The sequence below is a fragment of the Oncorhynchus masou genome, chromosome 6, assembly GCF_036934945.1.
Source record: "Oncorhynchus masou masou isolate Uvic2021 chromosome 6, UVic_Omas_1.1, whole genome shotgun sequence".
Lineage (NCBI taxonomy): Eukaryota > Metazoa > Chordata > Actinopteri > Salmoniformes > Salmonidae > Oncorhynchus > Oncorhynchus masou.
In genome coordinates, this window is record NC_088217.1 from 15883049 (window position 1) to 15904289 (window position 21241).

General features: G+C 41.0%; 1 protein-coding gene across 2 annotated transcripts in view; it reads left to right on the forward strand.

Annotated features, from left to right (window-relative positions):
• LOC135541410 (copine-9-like) overlaps nt 1–21241 on the forward strand; it is a 143164-nt gene that overhangs the window by 83867 nt on the left and 38056 nt on the right. For both annotated transcript variants that reach the window (XM_064967639.1, XM_064967638.1), the window contains one exon: nt 15818–15881. In XM_064967639.1, the coding sequence (XP_064823711.1) occupies nt 15818–15881 (64 nt within the window). The remainder of the gene's footprint in view (nt 1–15817; nt 15882–21241) is intronic.

The window sequence follows — 21241 nt, forward strand, 5'->3', positions numbered from 1 at the left end:
AATCCATGCTTTTGTCACTTCTAGGTTAGACTACTGCAATGCTCTACTTTCCGGCTACCCGGATAAAGCACTAAATAAACTTCAGTTAGTGCTAAATACGGCTACTAGAATCCTGACTAGAACCCCAAAATTTGAACATATTACTCCAGTGCTAGCCTCCCTACACTGGCTTCCTGTCAAAGCAAGGGCTGATTTCAAGGTTTTACTGCTAAACTACAAAGCATTATATTACAAAGCACTACCTATCTTTCTGATTTGGTCCTGCCGTACATACCTACACGTACGCTACGGTCACAAGACGCAGGCCTCCTAATTGTCCCTAGAATTTCTAAACAAACAGCTGGAGGCAGGGCTTTCTCCTATAGAGCTCCATTTTTATGGAACGGTCTGCCTACCCATTTCAGAGACGCAAACTCGGTCTCAACCTATAAGTCTTTACTGAAGACTCATCTCTTCAGTGGGTCATATGATTGAGTGTAGTCTGGCCCAGGAGTGGGAAGGTGAACGGAAAGGCTCTGGAGCAACGAACCGCCCTTGCTGTCTCTGCCTGGCCGGTTCCCCTCTTTCCACTGGGATTCTCTGCCTCTAACCCTATTACAGGGGCTGAGTCACTGGCTTACTGGGGCTCTCTCATACCGTCCCTGGGAGGGGTGCGTCACCTGAGTGGGTTGAGTGTCACTGATGTGATCATCCTTTCTGGGTTGGCCCCCCCCCCCCCCCTTGGGTTGTGCCGTGGCGGAGATCTTTGTGGGCTATACTCAGCCTTGTCTCAGGATGGTAAGTTGGTGGTTGAAGATATCCCTCTAGTGGTGTGGGGGCTGTGCTTTGGCAAAGTGGGTGGGGTTATATCCTTCCTGTTTGGCACTGTCCGGGGGTGTCCTCGGATGGGGCCACAGTGTCTCCTGACCCCTCCTGTCTCAGCCTCCAGTATTTATGCTGCAGTAGTTTATGTGTCGGGGGGCTAGGGTCAGTTTTTTATATCTGGAGTACATCTCCTGTCCTATTCGGTGTCCTGTGTGAATTTAAGTGTGCTCTCTCTAATTCTCTCTTTCTTTCTCTCTCTCGGCGGACCTGAGCCCTAGGACCATGCCTCAGGACTACCTGACATGATGACTCCTTGCTGTCCCCAGTCCCCCTGGCTGTGCTGCTGCTCCAGTTTCAACTGTTCTGCCTTATTATTATTGGACCATGCTGGTCATTTATGAACATTTGAACATCTTGGCCATGTTCTGTTATAATCTCCACCCGGCACAGCCAGAAGAGGACTGGCCACACCACATAGCCTGGTTCCTCTCTAGGTTTCTTCCTAGGTTTTGGCCTTTCTAGGGAGTTTTTCCTAGCCAACGTGCTTCTACACCTGCATTGCTTGCTGTTTGGGGTTTTAGGCTGGGTTTCTGTACAGCACTTTGAGATATCAGCTGATGTACGAAGGTCTATATAAATAAATTTCATTTGATTTTGATTTGAATTGGGTTGAGATATGGTAATTGTGGGTGCCAGGTCATCTGAAGCAGCACTCAATCACTCTCCTTCTTGGTCAAATAGCCCTTTCACAGCCTGAAGGTGTGCTTTGAGTCATTGTCCTGTTGAAAAACAAATGATAGTCCCACTAAGTACAAACCAGGTGGGATGGCGTATCGCTGCAGAATGCTCTGGTAGTCATGCTGGCTAAGTGTGCCTTGAATTCAAAATAAATCAAAGACAATGTCACCAGCAAAGCACCATCACACCACCTCCTCCATGCTTCACGGTGGGAACCACACATGCAGAGATCATCCGTTCACCTTCTCTGCGTCTCACAAAGACATGGAGGTTGGAACCAAAAAATCTCACATTTAGACTCATCAGACCAAAGGACAGATTTCCACCGGTCTAATGTCCATTGCTCGTGTTTCTCGGCCCAAGCAAGTCTCTTCTTATTATTGGTGTCCTTTAGTAGTGGTTTCTTTGCATCAATTTGACCATAAAGGCCTGATTTACAGTCTCCTGAACAGTTGATGTTGAGATGTGTCTGTTATTGGAACTCTGTGAAGCATTTATTTGGGCTGCAATCTGAGACTGGTAACTCTAATGAACTTATCCTCTGCAGCAGAGGTAACTCTGGGGCTTCCTTTCCTGTGGCATTCCTCATGAGAGACAGTTTCATCATAGCACTTGATGGTTTTTGAGACTGCACTTTCAAAGTTCTTGACCTGACACTTGAACCTCATGATGACCTTTTTATGCCGAGGTCTACCTCCTCATCTGCTTGATGCCTTTCTCTCCCTTGAAAAATTCAATCCAGTTTTTTCCCTCATGTCTTCCTCCATTTAGTTAAGTATGAAATGCAAACCTTCTATACATCTGCTGAGATAGCAGGGAAACTGTACTACTTATCTGTTCGTTGGCAGTTTAGAGATATGGGAGGTGGTAGGTATTGTTTGCCACAATTATTACATATTTATACCATAACAGTACTTAATGACATTTTAGAAGACCAAATTATAGACCAAACCCTTCCATCTCTTGTCTCGCTCTCTCTCTGTCTCACTTACACACACACTTATTTTCCCATGTATTTCTTTTACTGGGAGTCAATGCACAGGTCAGGATGGCACCGTGCCTCCCTTCCCACTATTTATTATTCTCCATATAATGAAATATCCCATGGCCAAGAGGATTGTTTCACGTTCCCCAAATAAATTAAATCGTAGCAAATGCCAATTTAAAAGAGGAACAACCTACCAACATTATTTATTGAGATGTATGAGCTGTGGGCAGCTAGTTAAATTAAGAGGAACGTGACACCGATTAATTTGCCAACCATACTGATTCCTTCCACACTGTCCATCGCGTCCCAAGTGTCTGCTCTCCGCCCCAGCTCCCCTAGACGAAAAGACTGGTCAAGTTAACACGCGCTTGTAACAACTTGACTTAAAGATTTCTGGATTGAATATTAAACTGCGTGTCTCTCAGTTGTCTTCCCATCACCTTAACAAAAACACAGATGAAATTAACATCGCTTATAAGCACTTGGTATAATAACGTGGCGTAAAAGATCGCAAAAATGTAATATTATACAGTGATAATTGGCATATTTCTCATTTGTCAGGAACACTCGATGGTTTTTACTTTGTCCTTGTCCCCCCAACCCTTCCTTCATCCCTGTAAGTTTGCAGCACACACACACCGCTCTAAAATTACCCTATAATTACGTTCCGCTCCTCGAGCACCTCTTGCCCTGATAAGATTAAGATTCAGATGAAAAACATCGGGCTGCTTCTATGTCCTCCCACTTCCCGCCCTCAATCTCATTCTCCCAGGCGTATCTCCATATCTAAAAATATTTGTTCACTGGTTTAATATTACCTCTTTCAGTCCAACTCTCAAGGCTGTCACTCATACCAGGCCACAACAGACACAGTAACCACTGTACTGTACATCGATGAATTTGTTGTTGTCTCTCTCTCGGAAGAAGAAACCAGACAGTGTTCTAGATGAAATTTGTTGAAAATGATGCAGCTGAAAGAATGCCCTTTGGATTCAAGGGAAAGACAGACACACTGAATATTTAGAATTTAGTAGAACATGCATAAGTTAAGAAAGGAAAATGTAACCAGGAAGCAAATATATTTTTTAAATGATGTCTAACCCTTAAAGCAACAATCTCAGGACACTAAATCCCCCAAGCAACAATCTCAGGACACAAAATCTCTCAAGCAACAATCTCAGGACACTAAATCCCTCAAGCAACAATCTCAGGACACTAAATCCCTCAAGCAACAATCTCAGGACACAAAACCCTTCAACCGCCTTTGATATTTTTTAAATTCTAAATTCTATATTTTTCCCACTTTTATTTCCTCTCGTGCCCCCTGCAAGGAGACTTTGTAGCATTTCAGAGGCCCGGGCTCTGCATAAACATTGAACATAATTTCCACTGTGGGGTGTTTGATCTTTGTCCAAATAGATAATTAGCTTGAAACGCCTTTAGCATGCCACCCACAGTCTCCTTGTCACCCTCATACCAAGAGGAGACGCTGAGAAACATGGAAACTAACCAATTCTTCCAGGCACGCTCCCTGTGTACTGGCATCAGTGACGAGAGGTCCTGGGGTTAGTTTTGTGAGCATTTTATCGGCTATAAGCTATTTATAGCCCCATATCCACCCTCAGGATATCAGCATAATGTATTAACTGTCTGACTGGCTGGGACTAAGATAGCAGGGTAGAGATACTGTGTCTAGACTCTCTGTCAGCCATACTCAGGTGGACCGCAGTCTGGACCCAGAACGGGGTCAGTAGTTGGTCCCAACAAAACAAATACTAATCATTTAGGAACTCAGTCAGGATATGATCCTTGGTATGATCTAAACACATAATATTAAATATAAAAAAAGACATTAAAACTGCAACATTTTCTCTTTGCCCATGGCACAATGGCTAGAATTGCAGGAAATTAGTTATAAACAGCAAAATGTTCTCTCGGCCTACAAGAGGGATGTGAACAGGTTGAACAGCTTAGGGTCACATGGGTTGAGAGGTGGGGTTTGTGACTACGCCGATAAATGACAATATCCATTAGGATCTTTTCCACATAGGAAATTTGTGTGACCGGACCTTTTCAAATAGTACTCGAGTACCCCTTCTCTATTTGGTGGTGTTGCTGTTGTCTTCCCAAACCAGACAATGTATGGTGCTTCTCTTCCCTTGACTCAAAGATTCACTATGGCTTTTTAGATATGATGATGCCATGACAATGTCTGTAAGGTGGATAATGCAGCTGAGGTAGATGATGAAGTTACAGCTCCAAATACTCCATCTACATACAAGTGGCTTATCATGCAAATGGGGTGCAAAAGTAGTGCTTTAAATGTTACTGGCAACGATACAAGCTGTAGTGCGTACCACTGTATACCTGCTAGGATGCTTTAGAGCAGCAGGTCACTGTTTGTGTTGGATTCAAGGGAAAGACAGAGACACACGGAGTATTTTGAATTTAGACAGACTTGACTTTAGACAGACTTGAATTTAGACAGACTTGAATTTAGACAGACTTGAATTTAGACAGACTTCAATTTAGACAGACTTTAGTTTAATAGAGCATGCATAAGCTAAGAATGGAACACTTTATCCAGGAGATACATTTTTTTTTCGAACCAGCGACCTTTCAATTACTGGCCCAACGCTCTAAACGCTATGTGGGTGGTGGGATGCTAGGAGACTCCCCGCCTGACGATTCCTAGTGCTCAGGAGGGGGGAGATAAGAAATGGGGGGAGTCTTTTATTTCAGTCATTCCGGTGGAATGAGGGCTTTGAGTGTATATTCTGACAAGAGCTCATCCCAAGTGGGGGCCTGTCTCAAAGACGAGGTGAGTGAGGTATAATCAGAGAAACAGAGGAAAGAAAAAGAGAGAGAGGAGGGACTAAAAAAAGGTCAGCCAGAAAAGACTAAACTTAAAAAATACAAATGCTGTTGGAGTTTTGAGCCTTTTATGCTAAGTGACTTGCCTCGTTTATCGCATTTCTCCCTCTCGTACCCTCAGGCTCTCATTCTCACCCACCTCAAGACAAAGTAGACCTGTTGCCAAGTAGAAAGACAAAGTAGACATGCTGCCAAGTGGAAAGCTCTTGATTACAATGTGCAGCGTTCCACAGATAGTGCAGACATATGCTGCTGTTTTACTGTAGCTTTATATTTTGGCAGGAGCTTTGGCAAATATCTGTCGCTGAGCAAATGTGTTAGTATAAAATAATGTCATTTCCCACTTTATTTTTTTTGCATACAATATAGCTCAGTATTTGTATTATTTATTTTATAAAGTCTTCTCTTCTCATATTTATCAAGGTTGCCAATAATAATCGCCCCCATTGTATCTGGGAGAGTTTCACAGTGGTGGGCTGCTCTTTACCAGATTGCTGTTGGGGGAGACAAAGAGGGGAGAAAAGAGGAGAGATGTTTATTTCAGGTAATTGGAGTGAATTAAGGGACAAAACACAGAGGAGGCACAGGCAGTACTTTTTCTTGAATCTCTTTTCTAGGTGATTGTCTTTCGTGTCTTCCATTTTTCTCTCTCCCTCCTGTTCTGTAATTGATCTTCCCTTCTCCCCTTTATGATCTCTCTCACCTCTCTGTCTCTCACTCTTCCTCTTTCGATCTCTCTCACCTCTCTCTCACTCTTCCTCTTTCTATCTTCCTCCCCTCTCTGTCTCTCACTCTTCCTCTTTTTATCTCTCTCTCCCCTCTCTGTCTCTCACTCTTCCTCTTTTGATCTCTCTCACCTCTCTCTCACTCTTCCTCTTTCTATCTCCCTCCCTCTCCTCTCTCTCACTCTTTCTCTTTTTATCTACTTCCCCTCTGTCTCTCACTCTTCCTCTTTTGATCTCTCTCACCTCTCTCTCACTCTTCCTCTTTCTATCTCTCTCTCTCCCCTCTCTGTCTCTCAATCTTCCTCTTTTGATCTCTCTCACCTCTCTCTCACACTTCCTCTTTTGATCTCTCTCACCTCTCTCTCACACTTCCTCTTTCTATCTCCCTCCTCTCTCTCACACTTCCTCTTTCTATCTCCCTCCTCTCTCTCACACTTCCTCTTTCTATCTCCCTCCTCTCTCTCACTCTTCCTCTTTCTATCTCCCTCCCCTCTCTGTCTTACTCTTCTTCTTTCTATCTCACTCTTCCTCTTTCTATCTCCTTCCCCTCTCTGTCTCACTCTTCTTCTTTCTATCTCACTCTTCCTCTTTCTATCTCCTTCCCCTCTCTGTCTTTCACTCTATCCTGTTCTATCTTTCCTCTCTGTATTCCTCCCTCTTTCTCCTCTTTCTATCTCTCTCCCTGTCCCCCACTCCCCCCATCTAGTCCCCCTCCCTCTCTCTGGTGAACATGTTTTTCATCAGAAGGCCGGGTAATTGAATGAGCTGCTCCTGCTGTCACTCGCCCTGTCCCCCTGTCATTCCCATCAGCGGGTGACGGGCGGGGATGGTGTGGTGAGGGGCTGGGGGTGTAGAGCAGGGGCCAAGCTTGTCACACCACCAGCATCCCCCTCCTTGTAATCAAAATGAACATTCGCCTCCCTGTGCAGTGGCCCCATGAGAGACCCTATTTCGGGGCTATATCCTCTCTCCCTTCTCCATCCCTTCCATTCCTCCACTTCGCTCCCCACCTGCTCTTTCCGTCATGCCCATGACCGATCTCTCTGTTGTGGAGAGTAGACAACTGAGTAGACCTGTGGCACTGGTAAAATTGCAAAGTGCTCCTCTCCTGTGTTATACCTATGTCCCTGCGAAAGACCACAAGTAGTTTTTTGTTGTTGTTTCGTCTGATTTCCAACGTTCCGGGACTACTTTGAGTGGAGCCCTTTTCTAGTCAAAGTCAGGTGATTAGGGAAGCGGTGTCTGAGTTATCAAGATCAATGAAATGAATGCTTTTATCGCTCTTACTCAGTGCTGTGGGTGACGTATTGAAGGTTATTGTTCAGAAAGTTCTACAGTGCAGAAGTATGTAACTGTTGATTCATTACACAGCAGGTTGACAGAGATAGTGCCCGACAATAGTTTGAATAAGATACTGGCTACAGCATCCATATAAGGAAGTTATTCAGTTGTCAGTCATGTTCATGTGATGTTTATGTAGTGTGCATCTCATTATTTTATTCAGAGTTTTTGTGAAAAGAGACCTATATTGTGACACCTTTGAGTGATGTATAGCTAACGTTTTTGACAAATGTGTTCTTGACATAGACATGCAGCTACCTCACACAGTGATTAATTACGCAATAAAAGCAAATAGCAGCTTATAATTCAAACGTTTATCCCCTACCTTAATACACCCTAAACCAAGTCCTACACTCATCTTGACTAGCCATACCTTAACAGTAACACAGACTCCTAGAGGTGAGGTGATGCATGTGAGTTGTGATGAGCTCACATTATAGCCTTTCTATAAACAGTATATCCCAAGCACAAACCTGAAGGAAGCTTGGTCTCGATGGTCCTTTCCGGATCTGGCTATTATTACCAATGACATGTCGCCATGGCAACAACTTATCCACAGGAGTGAGGGGTCATGGACGTGGCAACACATCCTCAGACTACCTGTCACTAGGCACTACCCACTCTTGGGATGTGAAGAGGGAGGACTGGCCTGAATAGATCAAATGTTGTATATATCATAGACAGTTAGTGTAGCTAGTAACCTGCCGTGTCTTTGAAAACCAGGCTCGATCACAATGTGCTGGCATTGATCTTCTGAGTGTCCGGACTTGAATAATATTGCTAAAGTGCGTAGGTGGTTTTTAATCTACAGGTCAAACTAAACACATTCAAACTAAAATGAAATTTCTATACCTGTTCTCATCAGTCTCGGTGTGAAAAACCATGACAAGTTTGCTCACAAAACCCCAACTTCGCAAAGAAGAATTTATTCTTAACTGACTTGCCTGGTTAAATAAAGGTAAAATAAAAAAATAAAAATAAAAAATAAAAATAATACAATAAAAAAGGGACAGAGTGAGAAGGAATCCTGTACAGAATACAAATATGACAAAACATGCATCCTGTTTGCAAAAAAGCACTAAAGTAAAAGTGCAAAAAATCTGGCAAAGAAATCAACTTCATGTCCTGAATACAAAGCGTTAGGTTTGGGGCAAAGCGTTATGTTTGGGGCAAAGCGTTATGTTTGGGGCAAAGCGTTATGTTTGGGGCAAAGCGTTATGTTTGGGGCAAAGCGTTATGTTTGGGGCAAAGCGTTATGTTTGGGGCAAATGCTTGAAAATATGAAGAGCGCTCTTCATATCTATGTGTATGCTAGTCATCTGCAAGGACTAGGGATTTTTTTAGGATAAAAATAAATAGAATTGAGAACAGGCGAAATCCAAGATGAAAACCTTGTTCAGTCTGCTTTTCAACAGACACTGGTATACAGATTCACCTTTCAGCCAAGTCGGTCAAATATACACTGGATTTACTTACCAAGATGACATTGAATGTTCCTGAATAGCCTAGTTAGTTTTTACTTAAAATATATGGCAAGAGTTGAAAATGCCTGTCTAGCAATGATTAACTACCAACTTGACGTAGCCTGAATAATTCTTTAAAGAATAATTTGCAAATATTGTACAATCCAGGTGTACAAAGCCCAGAAAGACTCACAGCTGTAATCGCTGCTAAAAGTGATTCTACTTATGGAACCAAGATATAATAATGTTACATTTTTTATGATTTAAAAAAAAAGTTAGAATTTTTCTTCCCTTTGACATGACAGAGTATTTTGTGTTGATCGTTGACAAAAAAATGACATTTTAATCCCATCTTGTAACACAACAAAACGTGTAATAAGTCAAGGGGTGTGAGTAATTTCTGAAGGCACTGTATAGTATGTTTAAGATCAAAGTCTAGTTTTGTATATTATTTTTGATGAATCCTGTTAGCTACTTCTATTCTATTGATAACATTTCAAAATGTGTTTAATCAATGGTCATAGATATTGGATGCCTATTTGTAATTAATGATTTCTCTTCAACTCCCTCTGGCTCTAGTCTTTTCATAGAGGACTTAGGGACATGCCACCAGAAACTGAGAATCACAAGCAAAACCTAGACAAAGACAAAGACAAACATGTATGTCGTCTTTGGATTCTCACTTCTGAAATAAGGTTTGCTTTGTTACAAAAGTTGAGTTGCTAATTGTTGACCTCAAACGTTGGCTTGAGTAATGCCTGTATGGTTCATACACATTTCTGGACAATATTCTGTCCATGTACAGTAAGGCTCAACAGAAGCCCCAGAGGCAAAGGTTATGTATAGCCTCTAACTTTGTATTCTCCCCCTGTTTAGATGATTGATGGATGGTCAGACCTTACAATCTGTTTCATGTATGAGTTAATGGGCCTGTATTGACTGTGTTGGAGATGATCTAGTCTACAATCAAGTTCTGGATTATAATGGTTGCAATCGTTTTGTCATGTAAGGACAGGGAATAGTGTAAATTAACTGGTATTATACAACAGTGACAGTCAGGGGTCCCGCCAACGTGCTGTAGCCCAGCTACTAAGTGCCTGCTGACAGGGTGGGGGAACCCCACTGTAAAGCTGTGGAGGATGAATAAAATACATAACATTAATCTACACAGCAGGTTTAGCAGTGTGTGTGTGTGTGTGTATAGGAGAGCGGGGAACCTCAGCAGGCAGTGGAAGGTCTGGGAGGACAACGGTACGTGTGTGGAGACTGATGGAAACACACACTTCCACACACATACACTGGCGACTAGAAATGCACTTCACACACTGACATTCCTGAGTCATTCCACCTCAAAAAGTACAAGACACCCACCATCTCGGATTGTTTGGAAATCGTTTGTGTAGTTAGAAACAGGTGAGATTAGAATTCCTGAAACATTATTTTGTTAAAATATTATTTCATCTTTGAGAAATTAAGCTAATTGATTGCTGCCAAATTGGCCATTTTAATTAATAGGATTCATATAATCTTCAATATATATAATACATAACATCCGATTTGGATCATAGTACTTCCTAACAATGAGTAAGACATGATGATCCAATAAAATTATACAAAATTATTTAAAAAACAACAACCAGTATACAGTATCAGTTATGTATGTCTGACAAGTAGTATGGAGCTTCTGCTTGGAGTATTGTTTCTTCGTCCTTTGAAATGTATTCCCTGGGAATCTGGTGATGGTTTTCTTCCCCTGTTCAGAGAAATAAGCCATTAAAGTCCCTTGCATTCTTTACCATAAATGGGTTCGAAATTACCAAGTTTTAACCACTAGATGCCGCTGTTCCTGCTACTGCCACCACACCCTGTTATCCATTTTGCTGGTCTCTTGTGTTAATTAAATGGAACACAACATTTTCTTTACAACTTTGGGTAGAAAACAAATATATTTTCCTCATGATTAAAATAAATAGAGTGGTCAACTGTGTGGTCAAGCCAGTCCTCCATGAAAGCAATTCAGTTTGTCCTTCTCCTAGCAACCTAATGCTTCAACTCCTTGAATAGTCAAAATAATGGTGGGACTTTTACCATTAGAGACCATAACATTGAAACCATTAGAACTGCTGTAGCCTAATGGTTTGCCTGTTCGCCAATCGCCAGGAATGGTATACTAATCCAGACCGTTTTTTTCAAGGGAATACACCACAAACCGAGGGGCCGTTTCCTGTACACAAATGAAGTGTCTAAGACGTGGACAAACTGAATTCCTTTCATGGAGGGCTTTAATTGTGAGAATGATCACACAATTTATTTTAATCATGAGCAAAAGCAATTAGTTTTCTACCCAAAGTTGCAAAGAAAAGTTGGAAGAAATCTATCACCAGATTCACAGGGAATATATTACAAAGGTTGAAGAAACAATACTCCAAGCTGCAGCTCCATACTACTTGTCAGACATACAGAACTGATATTTTTTGGGGATTCCTCATGTTTTACTCATTGTTAGGAAGAATTATAGTTCAAATTGTATGTTTGGTAATGTATTTATGGAAGATAATATGAATCCTATCAAAATGGCCAATTTGGGTGCAATCAAATTATATCTCAACAAAATTATGTTTCAGGAATGCTAATCTTATCGGTTTCTATCTACAGAAACGATTTCAGAACAATCTGATATGGTTGGTGACATGGCATGCTAAAATGACATGACGTATTGACTTCACTCATATTGATCATCTCTATTACCTGCTGTGCTGTAGTTCCACAATATATCCCTGAGATGAAACCAGGGCAGCAACTTTCAATTTTTGTCCCCCCCCCCAGTTTTATCATTGGAATGTGATACAAAACGAGGCAGCTGTGTGCTTTAGGACCATGCGGATGCCTCTGAGTGGTCAGGTAGGCTGTTTCGAGTGTTTATCCCGACTGGATTTTTTTAGTGTTTATAAAGTTATGTCCACCACATTTTTTAATCCAAAGTTGCGCCTCTGGATGAAACCATTTTCACAAGGCATCAATAGAGACATCCAGCCTTTCAGGTAGTGTTTGAATTGGGCCTGGGGGTGAGAGACTGGCTATGTCTTGATTATCATCCTTTTTACAGAAGTGTGCACTTGCAATGGTGGAAGAATCCCACTAGCCAATACTTAAACCATTCCTAAGATTTTAAATCCATAACAGGGAGTGAGTGTTCAAGTGCACACTTCAGGAGAGGGGTGGAGAATTGGGACGTGTTGAATGTCAAAGGAAGGCCTCATGTTAACATGCTACATGTGGAAGTCATTAGAAGTCGAGACGCAAGGCAGTTCATATATCATCAACATTAGGGCTTCTTGTAAACGAGGAAGGATAGAAGGAGGCAAAAAATATTTTAAAAAATGACAGAGGAAGGAAAAAATCACGACAATTAATTATGGCTTGGATGGCTGCTGTCTGAGTTTTTACCTGCCTCTCATCTCAATGCTGGTGTGACTGTACTTACAAGGAGGTGGAGGAGGTCGAGGTTGTGTGTGTGTGTTTGTTTGTTTGTGCATGTGTGTGTATGTGTGTGTTTAACAGAACCAAGGGTGTTAGGGTGTCTTTCCTGACAGCAACTAAATCTGAGTGTGCCCTTGTGAAGTAATCAGGCTGTCACAGTGGCTTAGCAGAGAATACAGAAGACCTGGAATGCTGGGTAGAGAAGTTTCAAGGGCTTTGTAAACATTGTGGACAGCCTTGTAAAGAGGCTGTCAACCCGACAGGTGTGTGTGTGTGGCAAGGGTGTTTATGACAACACCCTTAGATCTCACAGCAAGCATGTTAATCATCCTATCTCTTAGAGGATGTATAATGCAATGTCAAGTTGTTGGAGCAAATCATTCAATTACATGATGGATTTGACCGTCTGTCAACATGTTCTGATTCTGAATGTTGTGTCAACCATTGTTACTTCACAATCTCATGGAAGCAGATTCATACCAATATAAATATCAATCAATCAAATCAAATCAAAATCAAATCAAATTTATTTATATAGCCCTTCGTACGTCAGCTGATATCTCAAAGTGCTGTACAGAAACCCAGCCTAAAACCCCAAACAGCAAGCAATGCAAGGGTAGAAGCACGGTGGCTTGGAAAAACTCCCTAGAAAGGCCGAAACCTATAGAGGAACCAGGCTATGTGGGGTGGCCAGTCCTCTCCTGGCTGTGCCGGGTGGAGATTATAACAGAACATCGCCAAGATGTTCAAATGTTCATAAATGACCAGCATGGTCAAATAATAATAAGGCAGAACAGTTATATATATAAATATATATATATATATCCCATTTAGCAGACGCTTTTGTCCAAAGCGACTTACAAGTCGGCTGGGGCCACTACTTTTACATATGGGTGGCCCCAGCGGGAATCGAACCCACGACGCTTGGCGTTGCAAGCGCCATGCTCTACCGACTGAGCCACACAGTTGAAACTGGAGCAGCAGCACGGCCAGGTGGACTGGGGACAGCAAGGAGTCATCATGTCAGGTAGTCCTGAGGCATGGTCCTAGGGCTCAGGTCCTCCGAGAGAGAGAAAGAAAGAGCGAGAATTAGAGAGAGGACACTTAAATTCACACAGGACACCGAATAGGACAGGAGAAGTACTCCAGATATAACAAACTGACCCTAGCCCCCCGACACATAAACTACTGCAGCATAAATACTGGAGGCTGAGACAGGAGGGGTCAGGAGACACTGTGGCCCCATCCGAGGACACCCCCGGACAGGGCCAAACAGGAAGGATATAACCCCACCCACTTTGCCAAAGCACAGCCCCCACACCACTAGAGGGATATCTTCAACCACCAACTTACCATCCTGAGACAAGGCCGAGTATAGCCCACAAAGATCTCCTCCACCGCACGAGCCAGAGGGGGCGCAGAACCGGGCAGGAAGATCACATCAGTGACTCAACACACTCAAGTGAAACACCTCCTAGGGACAGCATGTAAGAGCACTAGTAAGCCAGGGACTCAGCCCCCGCAATACTGTCAGAGGCAGAGAATCCCAATGGAGAGAGGGGTGCCGGCTAGGCAGAGACAGCAAGGGCGGTTCGTCGATCCAGTGCCTTGCCGTTCACCTTCGCACCCCTGGGCCCAAATAGACTCAATCATAGGACCTACTGAAGAGATGATTCTTCAGTTTGCTTTGAAATTCTTGGGACAATAAGGAGGCCTGCGTCTTGTGACCGTAGCGTACGTGTAGATATGTACGGCAGGATCAACTCAGAGCGATAGGTAGGAGCAAACCCATGTAATGCTTTGTAGGTGAGCAGTAAAACCTTAAAATCAGCCCTAGCCTTAACAGGAAGCCAGAGGCTAGTAATTGAGTAATATGATAAAACTGTTTGGTTCTAGTCAAGATTCTAGCAGCTGTGTTTAGCACTAACTGAAGTGTATTTAGTGCTTTATCCTAGTAGCCGGAGAGTAGAGCATTGCAGTAGTCTAATCTAGAAGTGACAAAAGTATGAGTTAGTTTTTCTTGTATCGTTTTTCGACAAAAGGTTTCTGATATTTGCAATGTTACGAAAATGGAAAAAGCTGTCCATTAAATTTTCTTGATATATTCGTCAAAAGAGAGATCAGGGTCCAGAGTAAAGCAGAGGTCCTTCGCAGTTTTATTTGAGACTACTGAACAACCTTAAATATTAATTGTCAGATTCAACAGCAGATCTCATTGTTTCTTTGGACCTAGAACTAGCATCTGTTCTGTCTGAGTTTAAAAATAAAACATCTGCCTCCATCCACTTCCTTATGTCTGAAACATCGTAGGTAATTTTGGGGCTTCACCATGTTTCATCGAAATGTACAGCTGTGTGCCATCCACATAGCAGTGAAAGTTGACATTGTGTTTCCGGATGACATTACCAAGAGGTAGAATATATAGTGAAAACAATAGTGGTTCTAAAACAGAACCTTGAGGAACAAACCATCCACGGAGACAAACTGATATCTTGCAGAGCAATGGTCTGGCGCCATTAAAAGGTCAAACATTGTGAATTGTTTTTCTATATAAATGATCTTCTTGGGAAGCGAAACCTGATGCTTCTAATCCTCCCTCTGTCATTGACACACGTCTAATGAAACTATTCCCAAACCATGGCTAACAACAAATTGATCAATAGCGGTACCAGAAATGTAAAAGCTGCCCCTTGTTAAATAGGGATTCCCCTCTTAACACCAGCCCGCCCAGCCTCCATTTTTCAATCGAATGTCATTATAATTCCCTGATCACCTCATACATCATTTGATAGAAACTCCGATATGCCCTAAAAATAATTGGTCTGCTTGGATTGAATGGTAACCCCTCATCTATTTTCTATGATTGCGTCCCATATTGCACCCTATTCCCTATTTATGGGCTCTGGTAAAAAGTAGTGTACTATATAGGGAATAAGGTGCCATTGGGGATGCAGAACATGTGTGAAGGGGGAGAAGAATCTCCCTGGACTGCTCTGGTCTGTTTATATGAAAGATCATTTAGTCATCCCAAAATCTGATCTGAGGTCAGGCCTCTTCCACTGGGTGTATTATGTGGTGTGCTAATGTGGAGTGATGGGCTGTTTTCTGACCTGTTGATTTGGAGTCTGAAGGTGCGGTAGTAAAGGTATCAGGATTGACCATTTAGACCACAACTGTTAGCATGAGGTGAGCTATGGTGTGTGTCCATATCTATTTCAATCCAGGTCTCTACCATCCATACCATGTACACATGATTGCGTACAGAGAGGCACACTAATAGATCCATTCCACATGCATTACAATAGCTAATTATGTACACAAATCACCCACACAGGACCCGAAACCAGTGTGTATAATTTTTTGTATTTCTTTCTTTCCTCTCCCTGAACTGTCTCTCTCTCCAGTGGGATCCCAGGGAAGAAGTGTGGGAACATCATATTCACCGCTGAGGAACTGAGTAACTGCAGGGTCAGTAAAACACACGTTGTTTAGTTTATCTCTGGTTATCACACACACACACACACACACACACACACACACACACACACATATACATGCACACACACACACACACACACACACACACACACACACACACACACACACACACACACACACACACACACACACACACACACACACATATTTTGTTCTCAGTGGTGTAAAGTACTTGAGAAGTACTTAAGTAAAAATACTTTAAAGGACTACTTAAGTCGTTTTTTAGAGTATCTGTATTTTACTTTACTATTTCTATTTTTGATACTTTTATTTTTACTTCACTACATTCCTAAAGAAAATAATGTACTTTTTACTTCATACATTTTCCTTGACACCCAAAAGAAATCGTTACATTTTGACTGCTTAGCAGGACAGGAAAATGGTCCAATTCACTCACTTATAAAGAGAACATCCCTGGTCATTCCTGCTGCCTCTGATCTGGCAGACTCACTAAACACAAATGCTTCGTCTGTAAATGATGTCTGAGTGTTGGTGTGCCACTGGCTATCCGTACATTAAAATAACATGAAAATGGTGCCTTCTGATTTGCTTAATGTAAGGAATATGAAACGATTTATAATTGTACTTTTACTTTTGATACTTAAGTATATTTCAGACCAAATACTTTTAGACTTTTACTTTTTTTAAGTAGTATTTTACTGGGTGACTTTCACTTTTACTAGCCATTTCCTACGAAGGTTTCTTCGCTTTTATTCAAGTATGACAGTTGGGTACTTTTTTCAAAACTGTTTGTTCTTCTATCCTCGTGGGAACATAAAATTGATTTCCATTCAAAATCCTATTTCCACTAAGCCCTGAACCTAACACTAACCCTAACCTTAATACCTAATCTAAACCTAAACTTGACTCTCAACTCTTAACCCTAACCACTAACCCCTTACCCTAATTCTAAGCCTAAACCTAATCCCTACATTTAAAATAGTCTTCATGGGGATGTGGGAAATGTTGCCACGAGGGAGATTTTTCCTTGTTTTACTATCCTTGCGGGGATTTTAGGTTCCCACAAGGAGAGAAGAATTAACACATACACACACAATGATTTGAGACGGGAATAATAGAAACATAAAAAGGGAAAACAGTCATATCTCTACTAGGTCATATTTCTACTTTAGTCTAGGCCATACTGTATCTTTACTTTACTTTAGCCTAGGTCACAACTCTATTCTATTTTAGGCTAGGTCATATCTCTACTATGTCATATCTCTACTAGATCATATCTGTACTTTAGGCTAGATCATATCTCTACTAGGTCATATCTGTACTTTAGGCTAGATCATCTGCGGCGGCAGGGTAGCCTAGTGGTTAGGGCGTTGGACTAGTAACCAGAAGGTTGCAAGTTCAAACCCCCGAGCTGACAATGTACAAATCTGTCGTTCTTCCCCTGAACAGGCAGTTAACCCACTGTTCCTAGGCCGTCATTGAAAATAAGAATTTGTTCTTAACTGACTTGCCTGGTTAAATAAAGGTAAAAAAAATAAATATATATATATCTGTACTTTAGGCTAGATCATATCTCTACTAGGTCATATCTGTACTTTAGGCTAGATCATATCTCTAGTAGTTCATATCTTTACTAGGTCATATCTGTACTTTAGGCTAGATCATATCTCTAGTAGTTCATATCTCTACTAGGTCATATCTGTACTTTAGGCTAGGTCATATCTCTATTAGGTCATATCTGTACTTTAGGCTAGGTCATATCTCTACTAGGTCATATCTGTACTTTAGGCTAGATCATATCTCTACTAGTTCATATCTTTACTCGGTCATATCTCTACTAGGTCATATCTCTACTAGGTCATATCTCTACTAGATCATATCTCTACTATGTCATATCTCTACTATGTCATATCTCTACTAGGTCATATCTCTACTAGGTCATATCTCTACTATGTCATATCTCTACTAGGTCATATCTGTACTTTAGGCTAGATCATATCTCTACTAGGTCATATCTGTACTTTAGGCTAGATCATATCTCTACTAGTTCATATCTTTACTCGGTCATATCTCTACTAGGTCATATCTATACTAGGTCATATCTCTACTAGATCATATCTCTACTATGTCATATCTCTACTATGTCATATCTCTACTAGGTCATATCTATACTAGGTCATATCTCTACTATGTCATATCTCTACTATGTCATATCTCTACTAGGTCATATCTGTACTTTAGGCTAGATCATATCTCTACTAGGTCATATCTGTACTTTAGGCTAGATCATACCTATACTAGGTCATATCTGTACTTTAGGCTAGATCATATCTCTAGTAGTTCATATCTTTACTAGGTCATATCTGTACTTTAGGCTAGATCATATCTCTAGTAGTTCATATCTCTACTAGGTCATATCTGTACTTTAGGCTAGGTCATATCTCTACTAGGTCATATCTGTACTTTAGGCTAGGTCATATCTCTACTAGGTCATATCTGTACTTTAGGCTAGATCATATCTCTACTAGGTCATATCTGTACTTTAGGCTAGATCATATCTCTACTAGTTCATATCTTTACTCGGTCATATCTCTACTAGGTCATATCTATACTAGGTCATATCTCTACTAGATCATATCTCTACTATGTCATATCTCTACTAGGTCATATCTATACTAGGTCATATCTCTACTATGTCATATCTCTACTATGTCATATCTCTACCAGGTCATATCTATACTAGGTCATATCTCTACTAGATCATATCTCTACTAGGTCATATCTCTACTAGGTCATATCTGTACTTTAGGCTAGATCATATCTCTACTAGGTCATATCTGTACTTTAGGCTAGATCATATCTCTACTAGTTCATATCTTTACTCGGTCATATCTCTACTAGGTCATATCTATACTAGGTCATATCTCTACTAGATCATATCTCTACTATGTCATATCTCTACTAGGTCATATCTATACTAGGTCATATCTCTACTATGTCATATCTCTACTATGTCATATCTCTACCAGGTCATATCTATACTAGGTCATATCTCTACTAGATCATATCTCTACTAGGTCATATCTCTACTAGGTCATATCTGTACTTTAGGCTAGATCATATCTCTACTAGGTCATATCTATACTTTAGGCGAGATGCCTTCAGCATCATGACAGAATATACAATTGTGGTAATGTCCCAAAAGGATCCTATTAACTACATGGCAAACGTCTTGTGACCAGAACCCTTTGGGCCCCACTATGTCAGGAATAGGGTGCCATTTGGGGCACAAGCAGTGAAAGATTATCATTCTGTCAGGTAATGCAGACAACAATATTGGAGTAAATATACATCCAGACATTGAACAACGACAGTGACGATTCCACTCATTTATGAATTATTTATCTCTCAATCTCAAATGTTTTCCTCTTTTTCTTGGTGGGTGAATAATTAGAGACAGGTTATGTTCCGTTATTATCTCACTCACTCACTCACTCACTCACTCACTCACTCACTCACTCACTCACTCACTCACTCACTCACTCACTCACTCACTCACACACACACACACACACACACACACACACACACACACACACACACACACACACACACACACACACACACACACAGACACACACACACACACAGACACACACACACACTCACACTCACACTCACACTCACACACACACAGTTTGACTTCCTGGGAACGATTTGTCTAATGAATGAGGAGAAAACAGAGGAATACCCATTGAGATGAAGTATTATTCTCATTCCATCTCTATTGGGGGTATCGGGATAGGGCTCTGAAAACTTGTGAATGCATAGTTAAGTTCTGTATCATCAAACATAGAGAATATAGTAAAGTGTATCGCTCATTACAGACAAAGAAAGGAAGGGGCATGCTGCGTGCTAGATTAAATGTTGTGTTTACTCTGCTACCTCGCCCAGATCTCCGAAAGATGTGATTTCCACAGGATGTCTGGCTCATAAAAATGTAGTTACTAAAACGGTAATACCCATTCAAGTCAATGTTCTGTGATGGTCTATCTATTCTATTCTATTTATATGGTTGAGCTGCTCCACCTCGGTAGAGTCTTTTGTTTTGGCTTTCTCAGAGGTTTCCCTGTGAAATATGATGAATATGGATGTTAACAGCATACTTGTTAGAGGTGCAATATGCAGAAATCGCTCCGACATTTCCTGATTGCTAAAATTCTAATAGTTTGCCTAATTTCAGTTAGTGACAAAACAAGCAGTGTAGAGAATGTATTGTACCGTATAAACCACTGTGCAATGTCTTTTCAATAATCCAAACTATATTATTTTCAGCTTAATTGAACACCGGTGTACAAAACTGAAGGTAAAAGATGCAAAAACAAAACTTAAGCATGAAATGCATAGAAATAGCACACACGGAACATATCTTCCGCTACTTAGACTTGCTTTCAATGAGAATGACAGATCTATAACTCACATTTCTACATGCTTCGGTCGGGTCGCCCAAAAGGTTACTTAATGCAGCTTTAGCTTAAAACTTTCAGTGACTTTTACCATTATGTTTATTGGTACTCTTTATCTTATTACATGGTTACTAATGGGCTTTAAAAAAGAAGACACCTATACCATGTCAGATATAGAGTTGAAATGTATTCAATGTTGAGTTTGTATCCCAATATTACTCTTTATATACATCACAGAAGACTGAAATATAACAAAACCGTTTGACATAGAAACACCGCATTTTCTGCAGGTTTTTTGAAATAATATTTATTATTATCTAATTAAGAAAAATATTAATAATATTCCACCCTTGAGGCCACTGCAGACAAGGGCTATAGTATGGTGATAGAAAGTGCTTTGATTTGTTGCTGAATCCAACCTGTCAACCCAAACAAGAATCAACCTTTATCATAAACATTTGGTTGTAAAAATAGTTAAAAAGCAACATTTTTATATTTGATTATGTTAAAATAGGTTTTTGGACATTTTTGCAAATTTATTCAAATTAAAAACAGAAAAACCTTATAAATATTCAGACCCTTTGCTATGAGACTCAAATTGAGCTCAGGTGCATCCTGTTTCCATTGATCATCCTTGAGATGTTTCTACAACTTGATTGGAGTCCACTTGTGGTAAATTCAATTGATTAGATATGATTTGGAAAGGAACACACATGTCTATATTGAGTTCCCTTCAGTTGACAGTACACGTCAGAGACAGGATTGTGTCGAGGCACAGATCTAGGGAAGGGTACCAAAACATTTCTGCAGCATTGAAGGTCCATAAGAACACAGTGGCCTCCATTATTCTTAACTGGAAGAAGTTTGGAACCACAAAGACTTCCTAGACCTGGCCACCCGGCC